At 45.5% G+C, this 18,693-nt stretch overlaps 1 protein-coding gene across 3 annotated transcripts in view; it reads right to left on the minus strand.

Moving 5' to 3' along the window:
- Window positions 1-13,236, minus strand: part of col11a1a (collagen, type XI, alpha 1a) — an 85,640-nt gene extending 72,404 nt beyond the window's left edge. For all 3 annotated transcript variants that reach the window (XM_080020110.1, XM_080020111.1, XM_080020109.1), the window contains exons 1-4: window positions 12,856-13,236; window positions 6,964-7,128; window positions 5,843-6,056; window positions 3,627-3,789 (exon numbers count right to left, since the gene is read on the minus strand). In XM_080020110.1, coding sequence (XP_079876236.1) covers window positions 3,627-3,789; window positions 5,843-6,056; window positions 6,964-7,128; window positions 12,856-12,970 — 657 coding nt within the window. In that variant the 5' untranslated portion in view covers window positions 12,971-13,236. The remainder of the gene's footprint in view (window positions 1-3,626; window positions 3,790-5,842; window positions 6,057-6,963; window positions 7,129-12,855) is intronic.
- Between the last annotated feature and the right edge of the window lie 5,457 nt (window positions 13,237-18,693).

Here is an 18,693-nt window from a genome sequence, read left to right on the forward strand (position 1 = left end):
ATTGATTTTAGAGCTCGATGTGTTTCGAGCGGCGATATCGCCTACTTGTATCTCAAAGAACAAAGACGTTTCCTCAAAGTGAACAGATATTGTCTCTAGTTTTTGAAGATGCGTTAGGGTGATCCTCCTGACTGTGTCGTGGTCTGTCAACCCAGAGTGTGTTGCTTCTATAGGACGCCCCGCAATAAGAAACGCCTTCTTTCTGCTTGGACAAACCAAGCAGTAAGGAATGTTTGCCTACCACGGAGTAACGTGCACATAGAGCGTGTGAGTGTGTGTGCGTGTGTGTGTGTGTGTGCGTGTGTGTGTGTGTGTGTGTGTGCGTGTGTGTGTGTGTGTGTGTGTGCGTGTGTGTGTGTGCGCGCGTGCGTGCGCGTGTGTGTGTGTGTGCGTGTGAATAGGTACCTCGCGTGCGTAAATATCTAAATGAGAGTGTGGCAATGGACACATCCAAGTGTGTACGTGTCTCTGTGTGTGTGTGTGTGTGTTCTAGCCTCTGACAGGTAATGTCAACCAGGGATGAATAGATGGTCTCATGGTTTTGGCTCTGTAGGGGGGCCTGGAGGTGGGGGTGAGAGGGGTGGACTGGGGGAGATGGTAGGGGCTGAAAGGTTCTCATTCATCCAAACCAGATCCCTCTGTGGCTCCCCAGGTCGACTCCAACCTGGGGACGGTATCGGTATGAAAAAAAAAAATTACAATAATAATTTTAAAACAGGGGGCAGGTGGGGCGTTTCTTAAAAAGATGTAGGTCGAAAATAGCGGCAAAGTTCTCATAAGGAATAGAGGCGGGAAATGGACAGCCATGTCTAACACATTCACAGCCCTTAGGTTCCAGGGTTTCGATAAGCGCGGCGGTTCCGCCGTTATCAGGGTTTCGCACAAATTTCGGCGATTTTCAAATCGGGGACTTCACCAGATCACCCTTCACTGAGTTCATTCGGGTCGATTCGAGTTACATTTCAGGCCAAAACTATCCAGAAGCAACACACGCGACTGTAAATAAACACAACGTTGACTCGATGCGGCGATTAAAAATAATACTGGGATAAATAAACAAATCAGTTTTTTTTCCGGGTTAATGACTTAATTCTATTTTGACAATGTAACTGCCCCCAATTCAGAGCACCCATGAATCTCTCCGCTCCGCGTATTGACTATGTCCCGGCACGCGATGGCTAGTGCGGATCGCGGAGGAGAGCGGGGGAACTGAGAACAGACAGGAGACCTGTTCCACCCCCCAGCCCCCGCACACAGAGACGACCCTGTTAGAGGAGTTATGGCCCCTATTTTCAGCGCTGGCCGACTCCTGACTGGACACACTATCTTTAATACGTCTGGCTTCGGTGCCCCGCCATGACTCTAATCGCAGCCGACGTGAGGGATGCATGGAATAGTGAGGGGGGGGAAATGCATGTAAATCTGTCTAAAAACAATTGACAGTAGTCTTATGGATATGCCCCGTGTGGTTTGTGGAAACTGGTGAAAAACACAACTGATCCTCATTGGAGCCGCACAACCTCAATGAACATGAGGCCTTTTTATTCAAAGTAAAGATATGATGTGCATCAGATGTTATATGTTATGCTATAAAATGTTCTATATCATTGAACAGTTTTTTCCAAGTGAGAGCTAAGGAGAAAAATGGGTAGTATTCCAGTAGTAAAGTAATATCACTATCATCATTATAATTACTATGGTGATTATAGAAATTAAGCTGTATATTTTCATTTAAAGCCTCAAACAAATTATGGAATGTGAAACCTTTCCGGGGAGAGAGCGGATTAGTCAGGAAACAAGACAAAGTACGGTGCACAAACAAACGCGCACCGAGTCAGCTTTTCAAGGTAGGCGACTCATCACCACGGCGATGACACGGCCCGATGGAGGACGGCTGTGAACGCAGTGGCCGCGGCAATCAGTCAAAGGCCGGTACCGGAATAACGAGCGGTCCTCCCCGTCGCCCCGTAAACAAACCCGCCCTCTCTCACGAGCAAACACTGCGTGTGTTTGCCCCACACACACACACACACACACACACACACACACACACACACACACACACACACATACACACACAATAACCAAGCCGCTGTGACCTGGTCTCCTAACCCCCGGAGGAACCATGTGTTTAAAACTCACATGACAATTCAGCCATTATTTACATCCGCCTGCCGCCCCCGCCGCCGCCGACCCCTCCTACTGGGTGTCAGGGTGGAGCACACGGAGCACAAGAGGGAAAACTAAACGCAGATAAAACGCGAAACAAGAAACCGTGATCTGGTCTTGGTAAAAAAAAAAAAAAAGAATCGGGGACAATTCCGCCGAGCAAGAATGTCTGCGGCACCCACATTCTGGAACTGCGGCGGCCGACATTTGCACCTGCGCATGTAACGCTGTGTGGTGATTTCATAAAAAATGGATCTCCTCCGTCAAGGCGACTAAAGCCGCCCTTTGCGATACAATAAGACGTCGACTTATTCCGTCGACACGTCATCGGCTTTGGCGACTTTGGGCTAATCAATCCACCGAAAAGAGCAGACGAAAACGCTACGGCGTGACCGCAAGGAAAGATGGTAACGACATCTACTATAGGGACACCTATGAACAAATCAACCAACCGCTGATATCAAAACAGCAAACCCAATCTTTGACATATTCTTTGAATGGAAAGAAGGGAGCAACGGGCCGCTAACAGCGACGGCACGCTGCAGGCTCCCGTGTCTAAGTGTCTGTAATTACAAGGCAACAGAAGCGTCAACAAAGATCCTGGGAAGGCCAGGGCATTGGTGACATTGAGTGCTTTTCAAGAAAACGCGGTTTGCGGACATGGGAGGACTACAGATAGCGTACGTTAAAAAAAAAAACCTCATCCTTGTTGCGTTCCTGTGAGACCTCCAGTGAGTTCTGGAACCGGAGCATGAGCAGCACAAGACAACGAGACAGCAACAAAAAGTCGACAATAATGAACTTTGGTTGAGTTTCTTTTGATACGAATTGTTCTTTCAACCGGAGAAAGTCATTAAATTGTAAAGCCAGAGCCAACCACAGATGTATAATATAATTGCAACACAACACTATAGTAATGGCCTTAAAGACTGAATAGCCGGTGGACAAAAGGAGAGCAATTAATGATAAAAATCAACCACTGGAAGAATTGCTAATGTTCCAATTAATTGACTACTTGACTGAGATTTCAACCATTAATTTCATCAGCCTTGAAACTCAGACGTCATCATACGTATGCACACAATGACAACAACAACGATTCTGGGAAAGGGATTTTCAGCGAATCCTCATCAATCATCTCCTGGCTTTCTGCGCCTTTGAAGTCATTGGCAAAATGTCATACAAACTCCTACAAGCCCGTCTATGAGTTGGCGCTCGTACGGGTCTTCGGCTGCCAAATAGCTCGGTATTTGTGACATTTCAGATAACGGCAGACAATGTAGGATATGTTCCCGAGTCATTTGGTGGCACAGGGTTGTAGGAAGTCAAAACATCCCGACCGAGCGAACCGAGCAAATATCGACTCGCTAGCAACAACGGTGCTCTCAAACAAGCAGCAACCGGCTGAAACACACGCCTCGAAAACCTTTAAAGAATCTGAAGGATTTGGGCTCTACCTGATAGACCTCTCCGTCCGGCATCATGGTGCCCAACACGGTGATGCCGTTGGTGTCGATGATGGCATGCTCCGTCCTTAGTAGGGGCTTGGTGATCTTCTTCTTACAGTCCACAATGATGGTGACAGTCTGCTTCTCCACGCTGATGGCCACGCGGTGCCACCTGGACAAGGGGAGGATTGAAGAAAAAAAACAACAACTTTTCAACCGGGGCGTGGAATAATCATCTCGTTCTGATTATGTTGACCCCCATAACTAACACCGAACTAGTGCTGCGGGTGAGAATACAAGCTTAGGCCCCTGTCGTGACACTTCATAAGGACAGAGTCAAACGTCGCTGAATTGAATACGGCCCTTATCAAGCGTCGCTTATCATATCGTTAGATTAACATCCGCAATGGAACCCATAGGGTTAACCGGGGTCACACGTGAGTTTCACACCTCCCTTGCTCATGGATCATTTGCCATTGCACTTAAGGCCCATGGCATACCAGGCAGCAGCGGACCACATTCTTACCCCCACACTTTGGCCCTCTTTAACACAGGATTACACTCATTAAACTCCAAACTTAATCCTATTTCTGGGTTATTCGGCATGACAGACGTGGTGAACATTGTGGAAAGTGTGTGTCAGGATACAGGAAGGCCCGGCTTGCCAGGGCAGGAGGCGCACAGTCAAAACATTGTTCTCGGGTGGGAGATGAGCCCTGGCACCACCGTGGCTCTGGACCACGATATTAGCACAGGTGATTTTTGGGGATTACACGTCCACGTATGTGCAAGACATTGATAACTGGGTAGGGTGGCTGTAAACCCAGGAGTGCAGGTTCTTGGAAAACATTAGCCATGGCCATGTTTAGTTGACAAATAAACGTGCAACTCCGGAGTTCCCATTACTGCAGGAAGGATTATTGTACACCTAATATGGACAGATTGCCACAGTCGTTTCAAAAGGAAATTCATTAAAACTTCCAAAAATGCAAAAGCTGACGCAATCTTGTGAAAATCTACCACGCAAATACCTGCACTCCGAAAAAGTTGGCCCGCCATTGCGCCGACGGCCCGCAGCCGCAGAAATCCTCCCATTGTCACCCCATTAAAAAGACTGAATACGCCTTCTCAAATCAGTCATATCATTATTGTGCCTCTCTGGCCAAGCTTAGCGTGCATTTCTTGTGAACAATGACTTCACCCACAGCGGCTGTATACGGAGCATTAGCGATAGCTGGGGAGGACTTAGACAGGGCCCGGAGCTGGAATGCTTCCAGCCACTGGGGTGCGAGGAAAACCCTCAACAAAGAACATTGCTCTTTGTGCAGCGTGTCACAATACTGGATTTGAGGTGCGCCGCAGGATCTGCACGGAGGAGGCTGAGAGAGTTGATCGTTCTCTTTGTACTCTCTACCGTGTGCGGTGCGAGGGCAAAAGTCTATCCAGGGAAAGAAGATTTTGCATTCACATCAGATCGGATTTTAAAGAAACATCTACCGACCGGGTCACAGCTTCCCTTTGTGACTAAGAAAAACAAACTACGTCTGCAGAAGGCAAAATATGGCTGATAAATGGAATCTTACATAAAATGGATTGTTAAAAGCTTTGTGAAACAAAACAAAATAAGCATTTCCACGCAGCCCCTGCTGATTATTTACAGTATTCCTCTGTATCCCTGCCACAGTCTCATGTCAGTTAAGCTGTGGCTTCCAGTGAGAACTTTGGGAGGATATCTGAAACCTGGGAGCGGATAATCAGGTCTTTGGGTAAAAAGGCTAAGAGCCTCTGTGTGCTGAATCTGATTGGGTGAGGTAATCCAAAAGAAGTGTGTAGGTATGTTGGTGACTGACCTTCCTCCTCACCCCCACCCCTCCCCCCATGCACCACACCTCCGCCGCTCTCTCTCTCTAAAACAACAGAGGCAGTGAGTTCATGGCTAAGGTCAGGTTGGCCACAGCGGTCCCTGCTGTGCCCCAATAATCCAGTGTCTCTCTGCCTCTGACCAGTTTCTATGCTCCTGTGCCGCGGCCTCGGAACCCCCTGACGAGAAGGGGATAATCCTGAGACAAGCACCTGTGGCGCGACGAGGGGAAGAACCGGGTTGTTTTGCCGCTCGCCCCGAGCGCAACAGTTTGGCCGACGTCCCCGTGCTTCAGAGAGTATTTCACCTTTACAATCGCCAACGAGCCTCAGGGTCGTACTGAAAACGCAAGGCTGTGACTTACTTTCTGTCCGCCAGGTTGATGGTGCCGAACAAGGGGTAGTCCTCCGGGGCTGGCTTCCCGGTCTGGTCCTCGTAGAGGAAGACGGGGGAGCGGCCCATCTCCACGCCCAGCTGCTGGACGCCCTGCTCGCTGTAGATGGAGAGCAGTAAAGACAGGAGGTCGTCGTTGGCGCGCGCCGTGGCCAGGATGGAGAAGTCCTCCGGGAACACGCCTCCTGCATGGCCACACAGGGTGGGGTGGACAAGTTAAAGACACCTCCAACATGGATGACACTCTTGACACACCTGATCACAGTTTATAGAGGCACACAGGATGCCAGTTTGAGAATGCGTTGGTTTTATTTAGGTTTGTACTTTTTCCACCAAAGATCGACGAAAGTATATTGAACGACAGTTAGTGTTAGTTAAAGAGACAGCAAAAAATTGGGGAATTCCGTATTAACTTTGGGGGGTATTGGGGAGTCCGGGGGAGTGTTTTTTTTATAATTCTGTTTGAGGTGAACTTAGAGGGAGGTACTATTGGCAATGCTTAAAATGCGCACACAAATCAACCTAAATCTCTTCAGTTGACGTAAACATACAACAGACTATATTTAAAGTGTTTTATTATGTGTTACACTATTGTACCATATCTCTTCTCTTCTCTCTAAACAACTAACATTGTTGAGTTGGGTGTCTGAATTTGGATAAGATGCTCATATTTTAATAACTTTAACCATAGCTTATTCCTCTACCACTCCATAACAGGCTTATTTGAATGAAACCATTTTTTTCTCCACAATCATTGTTCACAAATGGGAAGACCATTTCGACCTTGATCAATACATGGACCTTTGTTACGGAATATACAAACAGCCCTTGATAGGGTGGGGAACATCATAAAATAAATTGCTTAAGGGCTGAGACGGTATTAAGTTAACTTATGTTTAACAGATCTGTGTGTGAGTCAGGCAGCTTAAAGCATTCTTGACGATCATGAGTTAAGGCCCCTAAAAATGAATAATCAGCAACAGAATTTTGCATGTATTCAGTGGCGTCCAGTTGGGATAGGATCACATACCTGAATGCCGATCCACAGTGCGTCTTGATTATGTCGCATTGAGCCATAAGAAAAGGCCTTACCTTGGAACAGCTGCTTGGTGGGGACACTGATCTGGGACCGTCCGGAAACCCTGTAGGCCGTGTCCGGCTTCGATCCTCTTCGGTTTGTGCAAAATCCTGTTGTTTTCCTTACTCCTTCAGGGGAATTGTGTAAATCTAATGCTTTTAGCACGTCCACCGGTTCCACTGTCACAGTCGAAGAAAGAAAGAAAGAAAGAAAGAAAGAAAGAAAGAAAGAAAAGAAAAGTTTGGTTATGACAGAGTTTGTTGGATAGAATAGGACGTATTTCAGCTTTGACTAGTAGTCCAAGCTGTTTTTATACAGTATATGCGTGCAGATGTGAAAATAATATCTCATTGTTGTGATATATATGTGATTTATATATATATATATATATATATATATATATATATATATATATATATATATATATATATGTATTTAAATCTGGAGGATGTTTGGCATTCACATGTATTCACATGTCTTTGAGTTTTATCAACCAAATGGAGGAAAACCAGAGATGTATACGTATGCTTCAAATGGAAGACAACCCTCACAGCAGTAAAATAAACAAAAACACTGGAAAAAAAATCGAACCGTCATCACTATCATCCCAGTTTCACATTTAACAGTCACTACTACCTTTTCCTTAACTTCAAAATAAATAGACCTGAACAGATTAGGGCTTAGGTGATACATCATTCTAATATCGATATTGTGATAAGAAACATGATATCATCTGGGGTTTTGGAAATTGTAATATTGTGATGTAGTTAAATGTTATCTTTAAGCCTAAATTACAGCAAAATAATGCAACTTTCTGGACTCCGTAGACTGTCCAGCCATTGTAATCAATGCCTCTTGGTCATTATATCCACATTACTCATGATTGTTTCGCAAATAATTCCTATATGTAGATCTTTTATGAAAGCACCACTTGTCACCCCCAAAATATCATTAAATCATCTAATGTACTTGTCTAAAATTATTGAGATAATTTAATTTGTCAATATTGCCCAGTCCAAATGCACTGTAGATATATGTAAATGAACAACGCAGTGATGCCTAACCATGGCAGTGCATACCGGTGACAGGAAATACGACCAAGGCCAACTAGTCTCATAACACTTGGATAGGTTTACCTTGATAGCAGGTAACTAGAGCCTCTCGGAGGTTCCTGTTCTACCCAATCTGATGTTCTGTTCTTAACGGAGCCCCAAAGGTGGCCCTCGGAGACCCATGGGAAAGTCGCACAACTGAGCACAATCGAACGAATCGCCCTCTCGGGGCAAAACATCGGCTTGGTGATAGCGACCGGGAAACGGCTGAAGAAAAGCGCTGAGTGTTCAAACTCTCAGAATGGACGAAGACCCGCCAACCCTCCCCAGAGTGAAATTGAAACAGCCACTCGTTTCAGTCAGCAAAGTCTACCAATACCTCCCGAAAGCAAGCGATACAGGGATAGATTGTTAAGAGCAATAACTCTAATCTGTTATTGTAGGGGGTGGGGGGGGGGGCCGGCTGTCTGGAGGCCTGAGCGAACCTTTTCTGACAGCTCCAAAGCCACTGTTTTGGTTGGTGGGTGCAGGTCAACTCATTCAGAACATTTCTTTAGCGACTTTATGCGAGGGGGTCTTATGAAAATGTCTTGACTTCCCTCTGAACACACTTTGGCTTTGCATTCCAGCTGCGGTGGGGGAAAAAAGGCAAAAGCGTAACGGCCTATTTTGATTCTGTTCATATGGGGTAAGTGGTGGCGGCGGAAACCGGCCTCTGTCTCAACATGAACTGCCGCGTGTCCAAGGAACAAAGCGGTTAAGAAGGGATCTCGGACAAGAGCGGTCAAATGCGTGGATATACAGTAGAGGTATACAGAAGATCTATGAGTCGACATTACTGGCAAAATCATTAAAATACTATGAAGCTGGGACAAACCTTGAATGGCACATTGACATTATTGCCAATGACTGCTGGTCAGTATGTGTGACGGATGTACAGTCAGGAAAACATTACCAATATTGCAGCACAGTTCTTGCCGAGGTCATGGGAAAATAGCTCCTAAGTAACAGTTTTGACTCGCATATCTCGGCGATAATTCAATATTATCTTCCTTTAGTGATGAAGACATTGTCATACTGTCATACATGTCATAGCTGTTACAGGTTGACCTAGAGGACGGCCCACGGCTCGGTCGTCTCCTCCTCCGAGTTATATGCCACCGCGGATGTACGAGATGCACCATGGAACGAAGACGAGGAGAGCCGGTTGCATTTCAACTTTCATTTCTCCCGAGAAACTCCTCAGTGTCCCCCAGGGTTTCATAAATCCTTGTAACGGGGGGGTCAACAGACAAGCAAACAGATCCTGCACTTCCCCAGGCTAAAACCAATGTCATGACCCCTTTAAACCACTTAAAAGCACAGGCCTGCTCAGCCCCACGTCAGTGAGTCGTCCAAAGCGAGTGTCTTCCTGTCTGCCATTTCATCTGTCTCATCGCCTCAAAGGACAAGCGGGGCAAACGAAACGCAGCCAAAAGATGACACACTTCACAAAGCGGGGGGATGGAAAAGCAAACCCGCCAACTGTTATTAATAAACAATAACGTCTGGTGTTGTGGTGGACCAGTTTGGCCCTTTTTGTGTGTGAGGAGGCAACGTCGACTTATTTTTGGAGTGGGAACTGAAGAGCTCTTTGTGAGTTCCCGCAGAGTGGCCCGAGTTCGATTCCGGGGTCTCATATGTTCCAGATGTGGCAATTGGGCCAGGGTACGACCCCTAGCACAAAGGTGCCAAGAAAACAGCAATGCTGACCAATCCATTAAAGCAGCCAAATGAGTGTGTACAGTGTTTAAAAGAGGTGCATCTGATGAGGCGGTGTGAGTTTGCCCTCGAGGGGTTGTGCAAACAGGCCCACATATCTCTCTCTCTCTCTCTCTCTCTCTCTCTCTCTCTCTCTGTCTCCCCACCAGGACCTGGATGGCAGGGATGGCCCCAACCCTTCTAGTCTGGGTCAGAGCTGACGATGACGATTAATAAAGGCCTACCTGTATCTCGTGGAAGCAAGCAAAAAGTAAGGCACAAAATTGGGAGCGTGCGTTTTACTGTGTGTGAGTTATAAAAGAGACATTAGCATGAAACACAGATCGGCTGATCTGGCCCAATTCCTGCCATGTTCGAAGGTGTACATCTATGCATATAAGACAACAGCGTGTTCCAAGAGATAAGGCGGTCTTTAAAACATGATCCCGAGGCCGCGCGCCAAAGGAAATTAAAAAGGCGGTGCTGGCTCACTGCCTCAGCACTAAATGCACTAGGCCCACAAAAGCGGAGCCATCATGCAGTCCCCTGCCCCGGCATGTCATTTTCAGACCCCCGGAATGGTGGCATCGGGCAGTAAATGGAGTAGGACCTTTTCACCTGAAGCTCCCTGGGACTCTAATAAATATCTTCAGTCAGAAGGCACCCCCTCTCTCTCACTCTTCTACCTCTCCCTCACTCTCCTTCCTCTGACTTCCTCCATGCTCCCGGCTCAAACAAGAGGGCTCTATGTCGGTGTCATACCAAGCGAGCTTCACTGAGACCTACCCTGTTTTTTACCCCTGTAGTCCTTCCATCCCAGTTGCCGCTCACAACTCCTTTCTATTCCTATTTAAGCTTTCCGCTTAAAGGAAAAAAGTCCACGATTATGAATTCAAAATCAGTGGGGAAATCAACAAAGGACAGCCTTTGAGGTGGGATACTATGACTTGCACGGCTCAACGTATTGTACAGTGGCGGCAAAGAGGCTCGAGTGGGAGTAACCCGCAATCACGACTACGGATCCCAATATGATAGAAGATCTGTCACAATTGTGACAGCTCGAGCAGGACAAAAGTCCGGTGAAGAGCTGATTGGCCCGCGTTCCCATTTGAGTGTATTAGGGAGAGGACTCTGAAAATGCTAGCTTTGTCTGCTGGAATGCACATCTGAGCCTGTGCCCCAGGGGCTGGGAAAACGTGTCTGTACACTGCAAGATGGGGAGAGCGCCCTGCAGAAACGGCTTTGTGTTCCATAAACACCGCAGGAGAAACTGACAGAGACCCCTGTATACATACACGGAGGGGCGCTATGTGGGGCGGTAACGATTAAGCAGAAGAAGACCTCCGGGTTATATTCCAAACAAATAACGCTGGAATGCTTGATGTCAAAAATGACGAGAAATAGTAGTATTATTTGTGGATAAGTGGAACAAACTGTCACAAAGTCATACACTCCGTTGATATTTTGTGACGATCATTAATTTACAAAGCGGCAGGAAAACAATGCAGATAAGTTAAGATGCATGTTGCGTGTAAACTCACTTAATGCCAAACCAAAGCGAATCGGCTAAGGTAAGCAGATTTGAAGTGTGAAGTCTATCTATATCCTGAACCCTGTGACTCGCACCCATTGTGGCAGCAGGCTAGGCCCATATGCAGGCCTACTCTTTGAAGGCTCTAAAATAATAGGGAGGTGCAACAAGGACCATCATCAAATAACTGCACAGCACTTACAGAGGAAACGTTCCCACCGCAGGACCGGTGCTGGAACAATGCGGCCTTGTCCCGCGAGCCTTCCACGCATGTACGTGCGAAGTTGCAGTTGCGATATTTGGGAACGGCCATGTCCACAACTGACAGACACCGGGGCAGAGGACTAATGGTTTTGGGCTTCGGTGTGGACTAGGGCAGTGTGGAGAAAGGGTGCTCCCGCCTGGCAGGCTCTGTCTTTGACCGTCCTGTTCCCCTTCAATGTGCATCCCGGATCAATGTGCGCTCATACTTTGGGGAGCCCTTTACAAAGCATGGAAATTAACGACCAACACTGACACGCATTGTAATGGCTCCGTGTTCATCAGATATAACAAGATTCGCGATCAGAAATTTAAAAAGGGAACACTGACTGTAGTCTTTGATATAGATGTAAGCAACCCCTGTTGGACATTCATTCCGTGCATTGCATTTGGAATGATCAAAGGTTCAAGAAACCGAATGTCCAATGGATCTGACAGTTGAATATTCAGCTCACGCAACAAAAAATAACACTACATGTAAGTAATCTGTTAATACCACATATTTATACAACCACCAGACTATTTTGCTGACATTAAAAAACAACAATTAATTAAAGAACCTGGCCTGTGCCTACTTAACACTCTAGAATTAGAATCTTCCTTTTTTTTTTTTTTTTTTAAATCCTCCAGGCTGTTTATTTTTGGGTTGACAGCGCTCCCAAAAAGCCTCTGCAGGCTGCCGAATTGTTTTGCAAACTGCGAGAGGCTGATTCCACCGTGTCCACATGCACCGAGCGGACCCAAGTTCAAACAAAGAGCTTTTTGAGGATAAAGTGAATCTTAAAGCCTGAGTGGGGGGTGGGGGGGGGTGGGGGGGTGGTAGAAGGGGGGGCACGGTGTCTGTCTCAGCTCATCCAGCTCATACCAGTAAGGTGTGATTAATTCAATTAGGCAGTGTTTCAACTTCTAGGGTGGGTGCTTTCCACTCATGCGTAAAAGTAGCCCGGGAGTACATTTATGTAAGTCTTAGGGGCTGGAATGTCCAAAAAAACAAAAACAAATCAACAGAACATTGAATGAACTTGGGAGAAGCTTTTTTTTTTTCTTCTTCTGGAGTTTGAGTCCACCTCTCAACTGTTTTTTTTGGTTTGTTTTTTGGGGTTTTTTTTTTTTTTGTGAAGTTAGCTTTGACCCAGTGTTCAGGTAAAGGTAAGTCTATCTGTATCCCCAGTACCATCATCACCATCATCATTATCATCATCATCATCATCACCATCATCACTATCATCATCATCATCATCATCATCATCACCTCAGATGACACCGTGCGCTCCCACTGTTTCTCCCTCACACAAAGTTGAAAATCCCTCCGATCCTCTTACCTGCTCTGACAGGGGACGCCTGGAGAACCAGGGTTAAAGTGATGAGCGCCGTCAGGGTGGAATCCACAAGCCACCGTTTCGTTTTCCACCTGGTCGAGCACCTCTGCATCTCCATGCTCGTCTAGTCGCCCACGGAAGCGGGGGAAACAAAACTTATATATATTATTTTTTTTTTTTCTGTGGGGGGCGAAGTGAACCGACGTCCCTTTCCACCGAGATCCCCAAAGTGTGATGGAACCTGCACTACAGAGCCATAAGTTCTCTCAGCCTGCTCCTAGGGGCCCCGGATCCCTCCTTTTTCGCTCCCGGTGCCCAAAGTGCACGGAGTGCCCGAAGCGCACGGAGTAGCAAGTGGATAAACTTGGAGCCGGGGCTGGGCGAGCTTCAGGAACCCAGAGCCGAGATCCCAAGATTACAGGAGGGAGGTCGTGGAGGTGGGGGTGGGGGGTGGGGGGCTGACGAGGGAGCCGGACCCCGGGATCAGCAAATCACGGGGCTGGAAAGGATTCCCGAGGGTCCGCCCACTTTGCTGCGTGACGCTCCACCCACCCCACCTTGGGTGCGCGTCTTCCCCTCCGGTGCGTCTGGAGGCGGAGGAGGAGGAGGAGGAGGAGGGAAAAGTTCTTCAGTTGGTCGGGACTTGCAGAGGGATCCGTATCCTACAAGTCACCGTGATTCAGCTGGCCAATAATAATAATAATAATAATAATAATAATAATAATAATAATAATAATAATAATAATAATAATGCCATATACCTCTACAGACCAGCATCTCACTAAACTAAAACTAAAACAAAAGGAAAAAGGCGTAATGAATGAACCTAGAAATGAAGTGAAATAAAAACAGAAAATGGTCGGCAATACTGTACAATAATACAAAAATGACATCAAAACTCTGTCGACACAATTCACATGGTAACAAAAATAGAAAAATGTGAAAGTTAGCTTCTATACATATATAGAAAATAATCCACAATATTATATTTACGGTATTACAAAGTATTATTGTTTTAATGACATCTTTTTCTGCTTACTTTTACTGCAGGCAAAGTTGTTATTTAGACAAGAGTAGTTGCATTATTTTTTTGGTATTGTGTTTTTTTTCCCCTCTGTTTTCAAGGGACTTTTAAGTCCCGTTTTAATGACTTCAACCTTCACCCTGAAGCCTCAAAGTGATGCTTTGAGGCCAGAAGTGTTGGAAGATCGCGTACGACGCATTCTTTCTTGATTCTGCGTTATGCCCATAAACCTGCTTGATTGTTCCGTTGCTGTTTTCCAGTGATTTCACAGCTCGATCCAAGATTTTCTTTTCCCTGTTTCTCATATCGACAATTTCGGTTCAGAAACGACTGGATAACACAAACAAAATTCCTCCAGCGGGGCGGAGGGAGCCCGCTCTCACGACATCGTTAAAGGAAAGGCATCGGCGGAGCTCCGATCCATCTCCCTCACCGAGGTCAGCTCAGAGGAGTGGAGGCGTTAAGATATGATAAGATAAGATAAGATAAGATAAAATAAGAGAAGATAAAATAAAATAAGATAAGATAAGACTTTATTAATCTTCGCGGGGGAATTCAGGATCGGTGGTATCAGTGCTTTATGGCTGGTGAGCGTGCAATTATTTCAGTCTCATTTCTCAAATGGGATTACGATTTTAATCCAAATGCCACACTCAAACTCATTTGTCGGTGCAGTTATGCGGATGGGTGGCACGCTATTTACTGGATTATAGTTTTACATTTCTCGGTGCCCGCTAACACCATTTCACACCATAATACTTCTCCAACCTGACCAATAGGCAGGACACATGGGCTTGCAGCGATTGGGTGTGTGTGTGTGTGTGTGTGTGTGTGTGTGTGTGTGTGGGTGGAGGGGGGTGGGGGGGGGGGGGGGGGTCACGCCAGAGGACAGTCAGTCGCCTGTGCCTCTTGGCTCTTGAGAGGGCGAGCAGATCCTGTTTTGTCAGGGCCGAGCTTGTCCCTCCGGCCCAGGCCAGCTTGAGCCCCCTCTGTCAGCCGAGCCGTATCAGATGCTTCTCCTGGTCACTCGTTTTTTGGGGGGTTTTTTTGCTTTCCAACAGCGAACAAGGGGCCCTGGGTAAAGCAGTTGTCAATGATGGAAAATAACAATCAGGAATCCCCCACAAAAGGATGAAGTATTAGTAGGGGCAGTAGCTCACGATGCTAGTGATAGCCACAGTACCAGTTCAATCTACTGTTGTATACTGTGCTGTATTATCCCAAACACTACCTCACACTATTCACATTCACATGCCACTTTAATTCACATGCCACTTTAAATGCACATATCTGTATATACATAGCCATATTCCTTCAACCTATTCCATTTTATTTCAATTTATTTTTTATTGTATTTTATTCTATATATTTTTTATCTTATTCTATAAGTATTCCACTTACTGTATTACGTTTTAGGAGTCAGTTAGTCGGTCTATTAGAAAGTAATTTTCTACTTTTTATTTTATTTTATTTTAGTACTTTTTCCTAGGACTTCTTGTGTGCTATCACCGGGTGCGTTGCATTACATTTCACTGCATATATGTATGGAAGTATGTATATGTATGTGACAAATAAAAATCTTGAATCTTGAATCTTGAATCACAAGAGTCGAAATCGAAAAAAATAATATCAATCATACAAATTTATTTGACATTCAATTCACAACGGCCGTTGTAATTACATGGTCATGGTAGAAAAAATGTAGGCACTCTCGCACATAAAAAAAACAAACTCACAATCGTCTCTTAAGTAAAGGTGAAATTGACCAAATATTTGATCTCCACAATTCTTTATTTCACTGTTAATCGTACAGAAAGGTTTTTCGAGTCCGGACTAAACATGTCCTTTTCAATAAAAAATAAAATGAAATGAACAGAAATGGCGTTGACGAATTTACACCCTAGGTAGCACAACCCTTGGAGAAAATAACTGCTGTGAAGCGCTTCCTTGAGACTTCGATGACCTCGACACTGGCTCGCTCAGCAGCGGCGTCCTCCTGGGTCTCCTGCCGTAGTCTCCTCCTACCATCATCCTACCTTTCACTGAGTCGGTGACGGACGGTGCGGGTTGAAACGGTCGTGCCTCGTGTATGAAGGTCAGCTTGAACGTGTCCTGCAGTTGTCCGAGATCTTCTCCACCATTTCAACAGTCCTTTGCTGCGATCAACCATTAAACTTCTTGATAAGATTGTGCAACGGTGGACACAGGAACATCGAGGTCTCTGGAGATGGACTTGGAGCCTTGAGATGGTCCATGCTCGGCTACGATCTCCTGTCTCACCTCCTCAGACGACTCTCTGCTTCCTTTTCTCTTCTCCGTGCTCAGTGTGGTACAGGCAGGGAAGCAAAACAGCAGAAGGAAGACTTTGCTCCATTCAAGCTGATTGAATGGGTGATTATGTGATTGCAGGCACTTGTGAGGTGTCTCTAATCACGTGAATCATCCGCCTGAAACCCAATTATTTCTTGCGACTTATAAAAAGGTGCCAATAATATTGGTGTGTTATTACAAAAAATGCAAGGGAGCCAATATTTTCGACCACGACCGTATCCTCCCTGGCCGAGATTTTAAAGTAGTCTTCTTGACTCAACGTTCGGTTCGCCGAATCTCCATGAACAGTAGGTCTCGTCTTTGTCTTTCCACTGCTGCCGTTAATGTCGATTGTCCGTGAACTTTTATCATTCACGAACAAGAACCCGGATCGCATCGCCTTGACTTGTTGATTAGGGTCAAACATGGACGCGGTCAGGCTTCCACTTGAGAACTTCTGTGCAATCCAGCCGCCACACATGTGTGAGAGCGGCGTGAGGAGAAGAATAAATTAAATGCACGCACCAAATATAAATCACGGCCGGCTACAGGATACGCGTTGCAGCCATTTTTCAGCCAAGTGCGGACAAACGGCAATAGAATTTGACACACAGTTCCGTTTTTCGAAACGGCTTTCACAATGTGTCCACAGCATCCATAGTCCATACTCAGCCATTGACAACTACAGGTTTTACAGTGCACAGTCAAATCTGCCATGGTACCGCTCACATGGACACATTAGAATGCATTAGTGACATCCTATAGCATTGCTATAGTACTGTACTCTAAAACCACAATTACAACATTAGAATGTTCAGAACTCCATCTTTTCATTGGTCAGTTGAGTGAATTTACCCTTTTTGAAAGTGTCGACCTGAGAGCTTCCTTATTCCATCTGTTTGTCAGCACCGTTTCCTCCTGATTGCGTTGGTCTTACTGCGGCTTTTGCGATAGATAGTAAAAAAAAAAACTAAAAAAAAACTGGCCTCTGTGCTCAAAACTGTAAAAACGTGAAAAAAAAAAATTCAATTGTATGGGTCAATTATAGGGATGACATGACCAATGGCTATTTAAGTGGATTTAATGCCTTCGATTAACACCTCTTAAACAAAACCAGAAGCATTTCAGCTACAACAGATTTGGCAAGTGGAGAAAAATAAAGCCAGCCTGTAATTTACATTTCAAAATTGATTCTCTTGAGAGACAATTTCTTCCAGCGTCAAATGGCGGCTTTCCAGCGATGGACGCAAGAGATTTCTTCTGCGATCAGCGCCAGGACGTGTGTAATTATTATGAGCCCTGACTGCGGTGACAAGCTGCCCCTCGGCCAAAGTTGTAACTGTCTGTGCTGATGGCATTCCTTTAGAATGAACCAACAGGCGAGGGCATCCAATAACCATTGCCAAAAACAAATTACAGCCAATTATTATCATCTCGGCATTAAAGCCCTGGCGGTGATCTGCATTAACACGAGCGTGAAACTTGATTTGGTGACTTGTGCGCGCTGCCAGAGGCCAACGACCTGAAAGCGATTCCTTCAAATCCCAGAGATCCAGAGGAATTGGAACGGCCGCTTTTATTTCACGTCCTCAGAGCGACCTCTAAGGTTGTGGGCACGCGATGAGCGAACTTCTTTTAACGGGGGATTGGTTGTTTGGTCGTCAACGTACCCTAAAAATAAAAACAAGACGCAACAGAAAATAAGAGAAATAAAAATAAAAAATGCAACCCTCCTGTGGGGCGTCTGTCTTTCAAGGCAACCGCTGGTTTTGCATGAACTTTAAACGTGGCGCGTAAAGTTTTACGAGCCCGAAATGAATCAGAAGGAAGCTTCTGCCGAAGAATGTCCGGCTCAAGTAGATTAGGGTTTAAAAAAAGGGCCTGGATGCTTTTGAAAAGCCGCCACCCACCCCCCCCCCCCCCCGCGCCCTTGTCAGCCGGCGATGAGCTGAATGGTTTCCGCGTGTACGTGGTTGTCTGTACCACAGCATAATGCGTTGGCAGTGCTGTTTGAGGAAGACCTTTTCCCCTGTAATAACATTAGCATATTGTGTTTTAGATTACAGAGAGAAAGAGCTCTCTCTCTCTCTCTCTCTCTCTTTGGTACAGAGTGGTACACATGCTCATCGTTAAGAAGAACAAGGATCATTTCAAATGGACTTCACCATTGGGTTAATGTGTGTGTGTGTGTGTGTGTGTGTGTGTGTGTGTGCGCGCGTGCGTGCGTGCGTGCGTGTAGGGCAAGCATTTGTTTGTCTTGTCCTTGTGTTGTGAAGAAAGATGACTGAGTACTTACGACTTAATTTGTTTCTTTGTCAGTTAATTGTTGTGTTGGTTATTTATGTATTTTATTTATCGCTTTTTCTAAATTAATTAATTAATTAATTGATTAATTAATTGATTGATTAATTTATATATATATATATTTTTTTTTTTCATTATGTTTGTTTGTTTGTTTGTTTATTTATATACTGTATCTATCTATCTATTTATTTATTTGTTTGTTT

The sequence above is a fragment of the Zeus faber genome (assembly GCF_960531495.2).
Source record: "Zeus faber genome assembly, chromosome: 19".
In the NCBI taxonomy this organism is placed as follows: domain Eukaryota; kingdom Metazoa; phylum Chordata; class Actinopteri; order Zeiformes; family Zeidae; genus Zeus; species Zeus faber.